The sequence below is a fragment of the Mustela putorius genome, unplaced genomic scaffold (genome assembly GCF_011764305.1).
Source record: "Mustela putorius furo isolate JIRA1106 unplaced genomic scaffold, ASM1176430v1.1 tig00000407_pilon_pilon_pilon, whole genome shotgun sequence".
In the NCBI taxonomy this organism is placed as follows: Eukaryota; Metazoa; Chordata; class Mammalia; order Carnivora; family Mustelidae; genus Mustela; species Mustela putorius.
In genome coordinates, this window is record NW_025421373.1 from 22747738 (window position 1) to 22765855 (window position 18118).

General features: G+C 42.0%; 1 protein-coding gene across 4 annotated transcripts; it reads left to right on the forward strand.

Moving 5' to 3' along the window:
• The first annotated feature begins 775 nt into the window (after positions 1–775).
• Positions 776–17635, forward strand: SLC26A2 (solute carrier family 26 member 2). Of its 4 annotated transcripts, none has more exons than XM_004737841.3 (4): positions 776–1037; positions 12520–12697; positions 13751–14487; positions 15888–17635. In XM_004737841.3, exons 3-4 carry the CDS (start codon positions 13780–13782, stop codon positions 17403–17405), a joined length of 2226 nt encoding a protein of 741 aa, XP_004737898.1. In that variant the 5' UTR covers positions 776–1037; positions 12520–12697; positions 13751–13779; the 3' UTR covers positions 17406–17635. The 4 variants fall into 4 exon arrangements, with proteins under 4 accessions (XP_004737898.1, XP_004737897.1, XP_004737899.1 ...); XM_004737840.3 differs by having other exon boundaries at positions 13755–14487; XM_004737842.3 differs by lacking the exon at positions 12520–12697.
• Positions 17636–18118: the final 483 nt, after the last annotated feature.

An 18118-nucleotide genomic window follows, 5' to 3' on the forward strand; every position in this document is an offset into this window, starting at 1 on the left:
GAATTTGATTTTATCTATATATGTCAAGAAAACCCACTGATGGGGCGCCTGGGTGGCTCAGTGGGTTAGGCCGCTGCCTTCGGCTCAGGTCATGATCTCAGGGTCCTTGGATGGAGTCCCGCATTGGGCTCTCTGCTCAGCAGGGAGCCTGCTTCCCCCTCTCTCTCTCTCTCTCTCTCTCTCTCTCTGCCTGCCTCTCCATCTACTTGTGATTTCTGTCAAATAAATAAATAAAATTAAAAAAAAAAAAAAGAAAACCCACTGATGATCTTAAATGAGGTTGGAATTATATTTCATATTTATTCTTACATTTTTATTCACATCTTAAAAGGCAACTCTGGCTGTTGGGGCCTTCAGTAGAGAGAATAGGTTACACTGAGGGCAAAACCCCTTAACGTCCCAGCTGACCTTTTCCCATTCTGGGCCTTCATTCCCCAGCTACAAAGCGGAGGTGGGAAGGAATGGGGTCCCAAGAAATCAGCGATAAAGACCTTGCCCCTCCACCGCAAACGCAGAACACTTAACAGCTCTAGACAGAACGCTTCTGTATTTCTCCTGACACTTTTTCCTCCCTACGCTTTCCGAGTTAGAGTGGAAAACCGGTAATAAGACCTCACAGGCGCAAGCCGAGGAGGACTCGCCCTAAGAAACTGGGACTCGTGGCGGTGCTGCCCGGAGCAGCCAATCGCGAGGAGGAGAGCAGCCAGGGGGCGGTACCCCCGCGGACTGTGCCGCGTCATTGGCTGGCGGCCGCGTCGCTCGCCGGCGGGGCCACGTGACTGCCACCTCCGCAGCGTTTGTAAGGGCTGGGTCTTCCGCACCTCTCGGTCGGTAGCTCCCGGCAGCTCCACGCGGTCCCGCCCGGGCCCCGCCTTTTTCGGGGGCCGGGCGATGGGCGGGGAAGGGGACGCGCGGGTTAAAGGGAGGCCGGTCCCGGACGGGGCTATCCCTGACTGCGCTGGGGTGTCCGCTCAGTCTCGCCACGGCGGAGGACGTGCCGCGAGCCCTCGGTGAGCCGGGAGCCCCCAGACTGAGAGGTGAGCGGAGGGGAGGAGGCGCGAGAAGGGAGGAGGGAGAGGTGCCGGCCTGCGCGCGGTCAGAGGGTCCCTCTTGCGGGCATCTCGGCCTGTGTCGGAGGCGTGGTGGGAGGAAGCGAGGGCGTCGTGGCCAGGCCGTGGTAGGTGGGCGTGCGTTGGGGTTGCACCCTCTGTAAGCACGGGCGATCAACCCCGCCTTCTCCAACCGTGGCGATCCAGACTCTGCTTCTCAGCAAGCCACCTCCTACCCCACACACATCCCGCACCTCCTGTGGTGCTGTTCTGCCGGAGTCCTCATCTAGCCGTCTGGAACCCAGATAACTGGGAGAAAGACCGAGGAGATTGGAGCCGCCACCACTACCCAGCCTCCCACCCTTGGACGGATGGGGAAACTGAGGCTTGGACACGCAAGAGGACTTCATTATCTTGGTTTTTAAAACCATACACACCTGGTTAAGTACAAATCAGGAACTGTACTTCTTCGAAGACTAAGTTGAAATTCTTTCACTGGATGGATGGGGCCACTGAAGGGACACAGAGGGCCAGATCCTTGCCCGACATTATACAGCAAGTCCTTTGCAGAGCTAGGACATGTACACAGACAGCTCTCCCAAACTCAGAGAATATCCGGCTGGGCCCTTTCTTTGCACAGGTTGGGGACCACGTGAGTTAGAAGCATATAGAACTTAAACTTTCCGGCACCCATTCTAGTTCCTTTTTTCCATTTCCTTATAAAGAGGACCTTCCTGTTCTCTTTATAAAAAATCTGGAACTAATGTGATATCCAATATTGGATTAAGCAGAAATTCTTGTTGTTGAATGTCAAGTGAGTAAGAAATGGAGAGCCAAGCCTGTTGGAAGAAATAAGCCCATTTGTTTTCCTTTCAAGAATCTCCAAGGACAGAGTAGGAGCTGTCGTGTTTTTGAACAAATGCTATGTGCCCAGGCACTGTGTTAAGTACTTGGGTTAGCTTTATACAACTTGCAAGTCAGCCCATTTTATAGGTGAGAAATTGATGCTGGCTAAAATGAAGGTTTTCACCAGTGCCATGTAGTTGTTGAATAGTGTAGCTGAGATCTGAATAGAGATCTGTCTGACTCCAGTAGCTACCCAGTGATTCTCCTAGTGTGGCCCTCACTCCCTGGCTCTGAGTCACCCAGGGTGCAGTCTTGGATCTCATTCCTGAATTTGCCTGAGAATCTGAATTTTAAAAGATCTCTGTATTTGAATATCATTATACTATAATATGCTGCCTCCCCGGGGGAAGATCTAGAGTTTACATATTCCAGGCTTTGGACAGGTCTAGATTAGATCTATGAGGGGTGAGCATTTTGAGCACTGACGTTACCTTTACTGAGCATAAACTGCCAAGCAGATGGTTACCAAACCATCTTGACATGGCTTTTTCTTGACATGGCTTTGTTATGGTGAATGAAGGTGGAGAGAGAGGGGTCACTGCTTTTTCCTTACTCCATAGCTGTTAAGCTATCATTCATCCATTCACTCAAGAAATACTTGTTAAGCACTGGTTAGGTGCTGTACCTGGGTCAAGATATAGGAGATACAGCTGTGAACAAAACAGAGCAAGTTTCTGCCCTCATAAGACAGTTAACCCTGAGTGAATGAATGAATGTATACAGTGCGAGATGGTGAGAAGGGCCATGGAGAAAAATAAAGCAGGGCAGGGATGGGCCCGGGAAGGAGACATGGTGATGGCAGTGGTGCTATTTTAGAAGTTGTGTGTGGGAAGGAACTCATTATGACAGTAGTTGGGCAGAAACCTACAAGAAGCAAGAAGCAGGGGCGCCTGGGTGGCTCAGTGGGTTAAGCCACTGCCTTCGGCTCAGGTCATGATCTCGGGGTCCTGGGATCAAGTCCTGCATGGGGCTCTCTGCTCAGCAGGGGGCCTGCTTCCCTTCCTCTCTCTCTGCCTGCCTCTCTGCCTGCTTGTGATCTCTCTCTGTCAAATAAATAAATAAAATCTTAAAAAAAAAAAAAAAAAAAGAAGCAAGAAGCAAAGCCATGCACATAGCCCCAAGCAGCATTCCAGTTAGAGGGCCAGCAGAAGTGGATGGAGGTAGGAACCTGCTTGGCATGTTTGACTCTTGGCTGGGGTATGAATTACTCTAACCAAAGTGTAGTTACAGAGGTAAATTTTACATTGTTCCTCCTGATAGAAAAGGAAAATGAAAATGTTACCACTGCGTGGGTGTCATATGAAAGATAAAAGTAATTTTATTATTAATCCTTTACCAAACCTGCTTCAATAATGTGTATATTGCTTCAAGCAGTAAAATTAGTAAATTAGTAAAATTAGTAAGGTTCAGAAATGAGTTGAGCACTTAACCATGAACTGTTGATTTGATCTAGCTCTTAAAGCTTCATAGTAAGGAAACAGATTTGGGGGTAAAGTGGTATTTTAGAAAGGGAGGGAACCCTGGAAATTGGAAAATGAGGGTTGAGAATCTGGTCCTACTGGTTGAGCGAGTGACTGGAGGAAAGGATTCATAATCCCTTCTCAGATTTATTGAGGAGGCAAATGGGAGATGTATATGAAATCTTCTGGAAAGCAGTGAATTACTGTTAAGGAACTATTTAATAGTTTGATCCTTGTTTTACATTAAGTTATTTTCCTCTTGGGTATTTTACTTTTCTGTCTTACATTGGGCTTTATACCAGAAACAGTACGTCATAGCACGTGTGCTACTCGCCTAAGCTTTATGGTGGTTCTACTTTTTGCATCACAGACAAAAGTGAACATTGTTAATTACTGTGATGACTGGGAAATAAGACTTTTTTGTCTTCGTTACATTTACTTGAAACTCCACCTTTATTTCAATAAATATAGGTATACCACTGTATACCAATGGGAGGCACTGTATCGGGTCTTGGGTTATGTAGGAATGAGGATGACTTGGTGTTTGCCTTTAAATATGCACTCTAGTTTGAAAGACATGTGACTTTAAGTGCTAAGTAGTTATATGGAATATGTCAGAGTACATAGCCAAAGAAGTTTTAACCCCTTTGTCCTCTGGCATTTGAGGTGGGCTTTAAAGGAGTAGGAAAAGGACCAAGATAGTTGGAGATAGAAGGAACAGGCATTCCAGATGAATGAACAACATGAGCGAAGACCTAGAGAACATAGGATGCTTAATATTTTCAAGGACTGGTGACTAGAACCGTCGTGTTTGGAAGGAAGCAAAAGAAAGGCAGGTTCAGCTCATTTATGGAGAGAAACCTATACTAAACTTTTTAGATTATATGCTGTAGGAGGTGGGGAGCCATTGCAGATTTTTGAAGAGTGTATCCAGATGGTTTGCTCTCATGTTGTTAATGAATTCTGCTTTTGAAGAAGAGGCAGCATACGTGGTGGTTAAAAAATGTTGGTTCCGGGATGTCTGGGTAGCTCAGTTGGTTGGGAATCTGCCTTCGGCTGAGGACATGATCCTGGAGTCCTGGGATCAGAGTCCCAAGTCTGGCTCCTTGCTCGGCAGTGAGCCTGCTTCTCCTTCTGCCTGCCTTCTCCCTTATTTGTGCTCTATCTTTCTCTCTGAAAAATCAATAAAATCTTAAAAAACAAAAACAATGTTGTTCCCATTAAGTTTTTAAGGCTAAAATATGTCTGTAATTTTCAAGTAGTTGAATGGAAAAAACCCTGAACAGGTATGTTTGCAGAGTGCAAAAGTGCAGATGTAGCAAAACTTTAACAATGGATGAATTGTTAAGTTGTGTAATAGGAAATGTGAATATACCAGTGTTCCATGTATCATTCTTTTAACTTTTCTGAAGATTTGAAAAGTTTCAAAATAAGCAGTCCAGAGACAGAATAGGTGTGAATCAGACAGGCTTTGGTTCCAGGCACCGTACCACTGCTTACAAGCAGTGTGGGTCCTGGGATATTATTTCCAGACTACACAGACCACACCAGTTACAGTCTAGTTAGTTGAGATTTTTCCACATAAGTGAAGAGAGTCTTTTGGTGGAAGACTTGTTCACAGCAATATTACGTTAATGTTAAGACTTCTCAAGTTTTCCACAAACTTTAGATCTAGGTTATTTTATATGATTGCTGCTTCTTTCCCCTTCTCTGTCTGCTTTTGGATTATTCGGTATTTTCTGTGATTCTGTTTTTATCTCCTTTGTTGGTTTATTGGCCGTAACTCTTTGTGATTAATGGAATTGCATTGGGGTTTATAGTAGAAATCCTTAATTTATCACAGCCTACCTTCAGAGATAGTAAACCATTTCATGTATAGGATAAGAACTTTTTAGTATTATGCTTCCTTTCCTACTTTTGTTTAGGTTAAAATAGATATTAAACATAAAATTGGGGGCGCCTGGGTGGCTCAGTTGGTTAAACGACTGCCTTTGGTTCAGGTCATGATCCCAGAACCCTGGGTTTGAACCCTGCATTGGGTTCCCTGCTCCCTGCTTGTGCTCTTCCATTCTCTGTCAAATAAATAAATAAAATCTTAAAAAAAAAAAAAACAACTGGCCATTTTAACCATTTTAAACTTACAGTTCAGTGCATCAAGTATGATTCACAATGTTGTGTAACTATCAGTAGTTGTTACTTTTAAAACTTAAAATAGACTGTAACCATTAAGAAAGAAATCATTCCCTGCAGTCCCTGGTAATCTCTAATCTATTTTCTGTCTCTGTAAATTTGCCTATTGTAGATACCTCATGTACACAGAATCATACAGTGTTTGTCCTCTTGTGCCTGGCTTCTTTCACTTAGCAACACGGGTTCAGAGTTCATCCATGATGTAGATGAAGAGTATCAGAACTACATTCCTTTTTAGTGGCTAAACACTATTCCATTGTATGGCTTGTGCCACAATGTTTATCCTATTATCTGTGGGTGGATACTTTGGTTGTTTCCACCTTTGGGCTGCTGTGAATAATGCTATTATAAACGGGGGGCATACAAATATTTCAGTCCCTGTTTTTAATTGTTTTGGGGGGTGCTTATATCCCTAGGAGTGGAATTGTTGGGTCATATAGTAATTCTCTTTACCTGTTTGAGAAATTACCAGACTGTTTCCCACAGGGGTTGTACCATTTTATATTCCTACCAGCAGTGTATCAATTACCTTTCAGAGAAACAGAACTCAGATTTTAGAAGGCAAAGGTAATTCTTTTTAGACTTTTTTTGGTTAAAATAACTTTTTAAAAATAGAAATCAGTCTGTCCATAACAAAATATTTATTAAATACCTTCCGTGTGACAGATTTTATGCTAAGTATTGTGAGAGTTTGCAAAAAGTATAAAACATCTCCTTGAACAATTTATAATGTAGTTGAGAAGGTAAAGCATATATTCAGCTCATTCATTGAACATCTAAATAATGGAAATTCAGAGAAAAAGAGATACTATTTATGTGTTAATGACCAACATACTCTCATTTATTTTTCCAGTTAACGCTTCCCTCTTGGGCTTGACATCCCATTTCTTTCTTTTCTTTTCTTTCTTTCTTTCTTTCTTTTTTTTTTTTTTTTAAGATTTTATTTATTTGACAGACAGAGATCACAAGTAGGCAGACAGGCAGGCAGAGGTAGGGAAGAAGGGAAACAGGCTCCCTGCTGAGCAGAGAGCCCAGTGCAGGGCTCAATCCCAGGACCCTGGGATCATGACCTGAACCAAAGGCAGAGGCTTTAACCCACTGAGCCACCCAGGCACCCAACACCCCATTTCTAAGTGCTCACTGGACATCCTCATTTGAACATCTAAGGGAAATGTCAAACCTGTGAAACCTAAAGTCAAACTTTTTGTTGTCTCCTTTCTTTCCACTTCCTCCTCCATGCTCCTAGACATCATTCTTCCTTTTGTGTGTGGTCCACCTCACAATTTGTGTTAGACTTGTCCTTCTCCGTTATTGTCTCTTGTCTAGTTGTACCACCGAAATGTCAAGCCTCTTGCACCCCTGCCCCGCCCTGGAGTTCATGCCTTTGTCAGCCATAGTGCATAGGATGAAGTCCAGGCTTTTTGGGATCAAATGAGAAACTAATCTTTCAGTCTAGTCTTAATCTCCTGCAGCTTCACCCCAGGGATCTGGCATTCTGGGTGATGTTTTCCTGGGCCTTGGATTATCCTGGGACCTTTCACTGGCCTCAGTTTCCTTTCCTTTCTTACTTGCAACTTCTTCACATTGGCCTGCGCCCTATGCTGCACTCTCCGAATATGCCAGACCTCTGTTGATGGCACTTAGACTGTGATAGCTCATCGTTTATCATTGTCTTAACCCTCTGATTGTGTGGAGAAACTGGGGTTCTTATTCATTTTAGCAAGAACTTACTGATCCTTCTGTGCTGAGTTGTTTTTGTTACTGGAAATACTGTATGTGTGAGAAAGACTGTAATAGTTTCTTTAGTTTATAAATACATAGTATAATAGTGCTATGAAGAAATAAAGCCAGGTAAGGGTTTAGAGAAGGATGGGGTGGAGTATTATTTTATTTGGAATGATCAAGGAAGGTCTCTCTAAGGAGATAATACTCCGTTGAGATCTGAAGGATGAGAAAAACCCTGCAAAGATCTAGGGATGATTATTCCAGGCAAAGAGAACTTGAGCAAGTGCAAAGACCCTGGAAAAAGAGTCAAGTTGGCATGTTCCAGAAACAGCAAGAAGGGCAGTAGGAAATGAAGGTAGAGAGGTAGGCAGGGCTCAGATTTCATAGGCAATTAGAGTGGCCCACATAAGATGGTGGAGGGGAGTGAAAAGTGGTTAAATTCCAGGTACTTTGGGCAGTGGGGAGAAGATGGATAGCTATCTGAGATGGAGCAGACAGGACTTGTTGATGGATCATATATAGGATTGGTGGGGTAGGGAAAAGAAAGATTGACCCCTTGGTTTGGGGTCTAGGTTCTGATGCATTGTGTCTATCACAGTGATTAGCTTATAGTAGGTGCTTAGTAAATATTTATGATGTAATGAAGACCAGGACTCCCATAGAAAAGTCAACCTCTAGGAGCTCCCATAGAAAAGTCAACCAATCCAGCATTGGAAGGCTTGTTGACACTAATGAACATTTGTAGAATAAGCAAAGGTTGCAAACCCATGGAACAAAGATGGGTCTGAATTTTCATCTGATGGGGAACAGTCTTTCCTTTTCCTTCAGGAGGCCTGCCCTCTCACAGCATTAGCTTCTCAGTCTAGGGCCTGGAACAGTTTGCCTAGGCTCCAGCCATTTTGGCTGCACGTACCTGTGAATAGGTTGGAGACGGGTATGGAGCTATGGTCTTCCCTGGATTTGTCTGGCAACAGTGGGTTGGAGGATGGGATGGCACTGTGTAAATGGAGACTCTACCTTAGTTGTACCTGTTTATGGTTTAGTTTTTTCTAAACAACCTTAAGTTCTTTCTTTATTCATAAAAGACAAAAAAGCTAAAATATTAATTGCTTAGTAGGAAAAGAAATATTAGCATAACAGAAGATGTGATAAGATAACATATAATTATTTACCAAATGAGTGATATTTTAAATCCTTCCCAGAAACCTTCATGGACTCTGTACGGCCTGCAGATCAAAGTCTGCCTTTTTTAAGCTGGCATACAGAATCCTCCAGAATCTCTCCCAGGTACCTTCGCAGCTTCCTCTTTAACCAATTTCCCATGTGCGTCTGGTGCTTGAAACATTCTAATTTCTGATTCTTTTCTGCCAATCTCAGAACGATCTTTGAGTTTTCTTCTCCCTCATACATTTTCCAAGTCCTCTTTTACTCTTTCAACTCCGACCCAGACTTTAGAGCCCAGGTGAGACATGAGACAGGTTCTTCGCTTGAAGCCTTTCTAAACGCTTCCAGCTCCTGGAGATTTCTCCCCTGTGCAGATGCTTTGATCATGGTGGTCGGCGGCTTCGGTTTTATGTGGCAGCGAGTGTGGCATATACAGACAGGTCGAGCAAAGCATGACTATGGAGCCATTTTGTTTCAGAGGCTGACTTTACCGCTCTCCTCTGAACATAATTGCCATCTGAAAGGGCATTTCAGTTTCACGAATTGCACAACTGTTATATAAGCACTGTTAGTTAAAATCCTATGCTGTAATTACCAAAAGTAGACATAGTTTTGCTTCTATCCAAATCTTCAAAAGGAAGTTTGCTGACCACTGTTGGGCATATACAGAAGAGGTGTAACCTCTCTTCTAGTCCATTGCTCTAACCTCTCGGTAATTCACATGGATATTGTGCCAGAGCTGCTGGTACCCATCTGGATCAGACCACCTTCTAGGTGGTCACAGCTGTGTGTGTGCTGTTGAAGAAGGAAGTTCAGAAATGTCTTTCCTTTTTGTGTTGCCTGAGCTACTACTGTTATTTAATGTATGCATATGTAAATGTATTTTTCAAATGGTTTTTTAAAAAAGATTTTTATTTATTTACTTGACAGAGAGGGAAGGATCACAAGTAGAGCAGCAGGCAGAGAGAGAGGGGGGGAGGCAGGCTCCCTGCTGAACAGAAAGCCCAATGTGGGGCTCGATCCCAGGACCCTGAGATCATGACCTGAACTGAAGGCAGAGGTTTAACCCATTGAGCCACCCAGGTGACCCTCAAATGGTTTTTTTCCCCACTTCGGATTCCTGCAAAGTAATGTGGAAAGCTTGAATGTTTTCCTCTTGAACCTTTCCTCTTCTCACTCTCAGTGATCAGTGTTATTAGAGGGAGAAACTAGCCTAGATGTTACAGTAGAATCATGTTTTGTTAAACTTAATGGAATGTATAGTTTGTATTTCAACCTCCTTAAAATGGATGTCTGGCTATAAGCTCTATTCCAAGGATAAACACTGTCATTTCTTAATGTTCACGGAGCAATTGATGAATACTATAATTGAAAGCAGTAATTGTCTTGGGGAAGTGAGAGGATTTTTGTGCAAAAAGGGGTATTTGAAAAATATGTTCCTGAGTAGATATTTCCACTTGAAAATAAATATTGCTTTGCATCCTCCTTTTTTCTGTATTTGAGTTATTTGCTTAGCCAATGTTGTAGTTCCTATTTTAGAAAGCATATTCCTGGACATTTTGGAGGATAGAAAGACTACTTAGAGTGGAGCTTGTTCCCAAGGAGCTTAGTTTGTATGAAAGTCATACCTACAATTTAGTTTAAGGCAATTTTTAATGTAGTTTTATGTTGCTTTGGGTTTTAAAATAGTGTGAAAGGGAAAAAATATGTAGTGTTGAGAATTTTAGGAGGTGAGTAGGACAGATGATGGAAACTATAGATGGCTTTTAGATTCAGACTGATGGCTGTTATCAGTTCCACTTCTAGGCTGTTTGTGAACGAATACCTAAATTTTTGAGAGCTAGAGATGAAAAGGACCGTGGCCAAGATTATAGTGAATGGAGAGTAGGGTACAAGTTTGTAGTTACCAGTGCTAGGGAGCAGGTAGGTGAAAGTGGGATGTGTAGGGTAGCTGAATTCTAATGTGTTTGGAAGTATCTGAGGTTAGAGAAAGCTAATTAGATAGGTGGTAGGAATAGCACCATGCTCAAAAAGAGCTATGCTTAGAGTCCTAAAATCTAGATTTTGTTACCCGGCTCAGTCATTTACAAGCTAAATAAATTACTACATTAGGAAAGTCCTTTCACTTTTATAATCTACCTATATTCAAAGTGGATCTCTTGGGGTGCCTGGGTGGCTCAGTTGGTGAAGTGACTGACTCATGATTTTGGCTCAAGTTGCGATGTCAGGGTCATGATATCTAGCCCTGTGTCAGGCTCTATGCCTTTCGTGGAACCTGCTTAAGATTCTCTCTCTCGGGGCACCTGGGTGGCTCAGTGGGTTAAAGCCTCTGCCTTCGGCTCAGGTCATGATCTCAGGGTCCTGGGATCGAGTCCCGCATCGGGCTCTCTGCTCAGCGGGGAGCCTGCTTCCTCCTCTCTCTCTCTCTGCCTGCCTCTCTGCCTGCTTGTGATCTCTCTCTCTGTCAAATCAATAAATAAAATATTAAAAAAAAAAAAAAGATTCTCTCTCTCCCTCTGGCTCTCCCTCGTCCTTCCCCTCATGCTCTCTCAAAAATAAGTAAGTAAGCAAATAAATAAATAAATATTGGGCTTCTTATAGATAGCATATAGTTGGGTTTTATTTATTAAATTTAACCTAAAACTCACTACCTTTTAACTGACATGTTTAGACTTTTCACAGTTGTAATTATTTTTGTTTGTTTTAAATTCTACCATCTTGCAAGCTGTTCCCATTGTGTTCCACCTACTTTTGGTTCTTTTTTTCCTCTTTCTTTGCTTTCTTTTGGATTGAAAAATTTTTATGATCCTGTTTTCTCTCTACAGTTGTCGTATTATTTGTATTTTTAAAAAATTAGTGGTTACTCTTGGGTTTACAATATACATCTATTATCAGAGCCTGCCTTCAAATAATAGTTTATCACTTCATATCTAGTTTAAGACCTTACAACTCCCAATTCCTCCACCCATTTTTTGTGCTATTTTTATATAGTTTATACAATTTTACATTTATATATTTTATTTTGCATATGCAAAATGCATTCCTGTTGTTACTTAGAGGTTTATCTTTTAGAGCAATTAAAGATATTATAAATTTTAAAATGGATTTTATTTTATTTTCATGTGTTCTGTGCCTGGACTTTATTTCTTTCATTTCTTTGTTGTGTATTGTGTGGATCTATTTCTGTCTGATATATGTAAATACGGTAGCACTGGTCTACTGGAAGTTCTCTTAGTATTTGTCTGAGAAAGTTTTTATTTCTTCATCTCTTAAAAGATATTCTCTCTGGTTATAGAATTGTTGACAGCTGTTTTTCTGTGATAAAGGCATTACCCCGTTATCTTCTGATGTTTCAAATGAGAAATCAGTTATAATTTTTGTCTTTGTTCCTGTGCATTTTAATTTGGCTGTCTCAGATGTTATCTTTGTCTTCAGGATTTTATCTTTGCTTTTAGCAGCTTGAGTATGATATGTGTAGGTGTGGGATTTTGTTTTATTTTTGTTTCTAAATTTGTTGTTTTTGGTATTCTCTGAGATTCTTGGATCTATAGTTTGGTGTCTGTCTTTAATTTTGGAAAATTCTTGGCTACTGTGTCTTCAGATATTTTTTTCTGCTCATTCTTTGTCCTCTTCTTTTGGGATTCCAATTATACATAAGTTAGATTGCTTAATATGTCCCATAGCTCTTGGATATTCTCTTACATTATTATTATTATTTTTTTTTAATTCTGTTTTTTTCCTTTCTTTTTCAGTTTGGGTAATTTCTTTTGACTGGTCCTTGATTTCATGGATTCTTTCTTTGACTCTGTCAAATATGTTGATGACCCTGTCAAAGGCATTCATTCTTCATGCATTAACTGTGGTTTTCACTTTTAGTATTTCAATTCAATTCTTTTTTACAGTTTCCATCACTCTGTTGCATTTTCTAGTATTAATTTTTATCTTTTTCCTTCCCAGATAGCAGCCATGTCAGGCAAGATTAAGATTTTGTTGGTTTTTTCTTATGCCTCTTTTGCGTATCTTAGGTTTGGAAAAGCCTTTTGACCCAGGAATCACCAAGAGCTGTTCCAAAATAGAAGGACATAAGAAAAGTACTCAAACTAGGTTGGCCTGAGTAGGAAGTAATAAGAGAGTTATAGACGGGTTGCATTGAGGAATGAAGAGCTGCTGTGTGTATTCATAAATCTGATTGACTTGCTCAGGGTAAGTGGTCATCTAAATCTGTTCTTTTCTTCTTTATAACTTAATAAGATCATAAAGTAACTATTATTTCACTCTCGTTAAATGGGATGACCAGCTATAGCCCCTTCATCCAAACAAAATTAATGTGTGTTATTTTTACAGTAAAGGGTGTTTTTTTCTGTCAATTCCAAAACAGGAAATTTTCCGAGTCTTCCATCTAATATATTTTAATCTCTGTTTGGCCACAGTCATAAAATTGTATATTCATTTGTCCTTTGATTCATTCAAATATGTTGTAAGTCTCCTGTCTCAGAGTTGTACATTTGTTGGTAATTACAGCAGTGAACAAGATATCCTTTCCTCCAGGAACTGGAGAGACTCTTACTTAACTAACACAAAAGTGTGATTAGTACTATTATGAAGCTGCAAAATGCTATGGGATACAGAGAGTATAGTGATTCACTTGGGCTAGGGGACTGGTCATTGCTTTGTATAAGAGGTAGTATTTTAACTGGGTATAAAAATGATTAGAACCTTGATGGTCAGAGAGGTTGCTCGCCATTCAAGCTAAGCAAACAGCTAACACAAAGACATTCACTTGTGAAGTATCTGGTAAGCAGTTTATGGTCTATTACAAGAAAAGGACCATCTTAGTTTCAGGGACTTGCAGGTAGCAGTGAAGGTTTGAGACTAGATCCTGTTTTGTGGTATACCAGGGAGTGAAAAACTTGGAACGAAGACAGTGATAGTGGGAGGGGACAGGCCATCCTGATACCTTTTCTGGAGGGGAAAACTGCAAGGGGAGCCAGGCAGAGATGGAGAGGAATTCTTGATAGTTTATACTTTGGGAAGTCCTATACCTAATGACTTATTTGCTTTGACTTGGCTGGTTTTGGTCTGGTTTTGTTCTTATTTTCCCTGACCAAGACATACGAGGCTCAAGTAAAGAAAGTGAATCTGATACTTGCCCCCAAACTGAACTTCCTCTTTACTCTCACAAAAGACAAATAGAACTGTTAAAATGTGTGAGCGCTGAGAATTACTTAATCCATTAATTCTGGTGTTTTCTTCAAGGTAGAAGGCTGAAGCGTCTATCTCTAGAAATGTCTTTGGAAAGGAAAGAGCAAAATGATCTGTCACCCAAGAATTCAGTTGAAGAAAACCAGCAAAACCTTTCTCTATCTGATATGCATCTGGAGCTCGAAAGGGGCTCATGTACTGCCTTGAAGCAATTTGAAGCAAGTGATCAAAGCACACCTTACCATAGGATCCACATGGAGCCTCAAGAGAAGTCAACTACTGACTTCAAGCAATTCGTCATTAAAAAACTGCACAAGAGTTGCCAGTGTAGTTCAACCAGAGCCAAAAATATGATTTTGGGTTTCCTTCCTGTTTTGCAGTGGCTCCCAAAATATGATCTGAAGAAAAACATTTTAGGGGATGTGATGTCTGGCTTGATCGTGGGCATCCTATTAGTGCCCCAGTCCATTGCTTACTCCCTGTTGGCTGGCCAAGAACCTATCTATGGGCTGTATACCTCTTTTTTTGCCAGCATCATTTATTTCTTATTGGGTACCTCCCGTCACATCTCTGTGGGCATTTTTGGAATATTGTGCCTTATGATAGGTGAGGTAGTTGACCGAGAACTACTCAAAGCCGGCTATGACACTGCTGAGGGCATGCCTTCTCATTTCGGGATGGTTTCAAATGGGAGCGAGCTGTTAAACCAGACATTGGACTGGATGTGTGACAGAAGCTGCTACGCGATCGCGATCGGCAGCACGGTGACCTTCCTGGCTGGAGTTTACCAGGTAAGAAACCGTGGCATGAGTCGTTCTTTCTAGCAAAAGCAGTCCCTGTACTTGAAATCTCAGATCTCTCAGGGGTCTCAGAGAGTGTAATAATTAAAGCTGTCATTCATTGAATGCTCAGGACATGTGAGGGATAGAGCCCAAATTCAAGCCCCGGTTTGACTCCGCAGGTAAGATAAGGCTGCTTCTCTTCTCTCAACCTTAGGCAGCCTCTTAACCAAGGAATTTCAGTCAGCCAGATTGTCATTATCTGGTTGTAAAAACGTTGACCAGCTAGGAACCTCAGATTACTCAGGACAACTCCGTCATTTTACATGTTGAAAAATGCTGGGTTTGCTTGTGATGATGTGTGGTTGCTTATCAGCAGAGTCAGCATGAACAAACCAGGAGGAGGGTAACAGGCTACAGGTTGGCAAAGGGAGGAGGGCAGGTGGTTTCAAATTGTAGATGCCCCACCTTTAGATTTGTTGCTCTGGTGAGTGATTCTCACCAAAGATGGCAATTTTCTTGGACTTCTGGGGAACAATTGAGAACCACCATTTCGTATTATTAGCCAGAAGAAAGGATTAGAAAATTAGATTCTCTTCGGGTCTCCCATAGAATCTGCTAAGCGACCATTATCATCCTGCCCCTGTCTTTTGGCCTCCAGGCATCAATGCCAGCATTAAACCTCTTCTCCGTTATAGGCATTTGGTTCCAGTGTGGACTGGGGGAGGGAGAGTAGCTCCTTTCATGTGGTATTCAGTGAAGAGGAGAGGCAGAAGCGGGTGACGGGCAGAAGAGTGGGGGGCTCTGCGGGCTCTGTTTGCTTTTTTATTATTATGTCTCACCAGTGAGAATAGGCTCAGTAGAATTCTGAGGAATTGTTGGGAAGAGGAAAAAATAAAGAAATGAAAAAGTTTTGTCTTTGAGGATGCAGATTTGGTATGGGAGGCAATTTGGCACCAGCACATACACACTGAATGAGAAGAGTTTCTCAGAGAAGAGTAAAACTTCACTTTTATAGTACTGATTCGTAATTTACTGAAAACACATGGGTTTTTTAATTAGGAGAATTTTTCCAGGTTGAGTTTTTATAATTTCCTGTGGATCCTTAAGAATTTTTTCTTTTCCAAAGAGGTCTGAACTTTATTCATGCTTAAGACACATTGAAGCAGAAGGTAGTAATCTTCAGTTCTTGTCTCATGCGGGCTGAGTAACAGTGTGACTTTGGGCTAGTTTCTTAGCCCTCTGCGTGTCAGTAGAACGAGAGGACTGATGTACAGTTGAATTTTTTCCTACCTCTGACATTTTGTGATGCTGCAGGTACATCTCCATGCAAAGCAATGCCAGGGTATTTATTTAGAGGGTTTAGAGCCCTTTTCCACTTATATTTAACACTTATATATCCTTCCTTCCAGGTAGCGATGGGCTTCTTCCAAGTGGGCTTTGTTTCTGTCTACCTCTCAGACGCCTTGCTGAGTGGATTTGTCACTGGTGCCTCCTTCACTATTCTTACGTCTCAGGCCAAGTATCTCCTTGGGCTCAGCCTTCCTCGGAGTAGTGGTGTGGGCTCGCTCATCACCACTTGGATACAAATCTTCAGAAACATCCATAAGACCAATCTCTGTGATCTCATCACCAGCCTTTTGTGCCTTTTGGTTCTCTTGCCAACCAAAGAACTCAATGAGCACTTCAAGTCCAAGCTTAAGGCACCAGTTCCAACTGAACTCATTGTCGTTGTGGCAGCCACATTAGCCTCTCATTTTGGAAAACTAAATGAGAAATACAATACCAGTATTGCTGGGTCTATTCCCACAGGGTTCATGCCACCAAAAGCACCCGACTGGAACCTAATTCCTAGTTTGGCTGTAGATGCAATAGCTATTTCAATCATTGGTTTTGCTATCACTGTATCACTTTCTGAGATGTTTGCCAAGAAACATGGCTACACGGTCAAAGCCAATCAGGAGATGTATGCCATTGGCTTTTGCAATATCATCCCTTCCTTCTTCCACTGCTTTACTACTAGCGCAGCTCTTGCAAAGACCTTGGTTAAAGAATCAACAGGCTGCCAAACTCAGCTTTCTGGTGTGGTGACAGCCTTGGTTCTTCTCTTGGTCCTCCTGGTAATAGCTCCTTTATTCTATTCCCTTCAGAAAAGTGTCCTTGGTGTAATCACCATTGTAAATCTCCGGGGAGCCCTGCTTAAATTTAAGGATCTGCCCAAGATGTGGAAGGTTAGCAGAATGGATACAGTTATCTGGTTTGTTACCATGCTGTCCTCTGCACTGATAAGTACTGAAATAGGCCTGCTTACTGGGGTTTGTTTTTCTATGTTTTGTGTCATTCTCCGCACTCAGAAGCCAAAGACTTCATTGCTCGGTTTGGTGGAAGAGTCTGAAATCTTTGAATCCATGTCTGCTTACAAGAATCTTCAGACTAAGCCAGGCATCAAGATATTCCGTTTTGTAGCCCCTCTCTACTACATAAACAAAGAATGTTTTAAATCCGCTTTATACAAAAAGACTCTCAACCCAGTCTTAGTAAAGGCCGCTCGGAAGAAGGCCGCAAAGAAAAAGATCATGAAGGAGACAGTGATTCTCAGTGGAATCCAGGACGAAGTTTCCATGCAACTTTCCCTTGATCCCTTGGACCTTCATACCATAGTGATTGACTGTAGCGCAATACAGTTTTTAGATACAGCAGGGATCCATACACTGAAAGAAGTTCGTAGAGATTATGAAGCCATTGGCATCCAGGTTCTACTGGCTCAATGCAATTCCTCTGTGAGAGATTCCCTGGCCTGTGGAGAGTATTTCAAAGAGGAAGAAGAAAATCTCCTCTTTTATAGTGTGTATGAAGCAATGGCCTTTGCAGAATATCAGAATCAGAAAGGAGTATGTATTTCCAATGGTCTGAGCCTTTCCAGTGATTGAGAATGTAGATGGAAAGAAGAATGATGTCTAGCCAATAGGTTAAGGTTTGAAGAATGTAACATTTTGTAGTTCCACAGTGGAAACTGTTGCACTTGAAATTTTTACCTGGGGCACTTGGGTGGTTCTGTCGGTTAATCGTCTGCCTTCGGCTCAGGTCATTATCCCAGGGTCCTGGACAGTTAAGCATCTGCCTTTGGCTCAGGTCATGATCCCAGGGTCCTGGCATTGAGCCCCACAATGGGCTCCCTGCTCAGTGGGGAGCCTGCTTCTCCCGCTCCCTCTCTGTGTGCACCCTCGCGTGCGTGTGTGCGCGCTCTCAAATAAATAAATATTTTTTAAAAAAGAAAGTTTCACCTGTTTGTTAGACATTATTCCTTTGATGCTGATGGCCTCTGTAGATAGACATATGTGGCGAAGTTTATGGTTGGGCAGAATCACAAAGAAGTAAATAATGTGGTTTCAGGCTTCCTTGCAGATATGAGGCATTCTTGGAATTACATAAATATTGAACTGTAAACTAGCCCTCAAACTCAATTACCATGCTATTGTAGAAGATAAGCGTCTGGACTCTTCCTTCAGCATCAGGAGGTAAAGCTGACATTGACGTGGGAAGTGCTGGCACCCACTTGATGTGACTCTTTGGAGAGGGAGTAGGAGGGGGGACAAGGAAACAGTGTTGTGCCTGCCCTGATACCAGCAGGTCAGGAGACTTC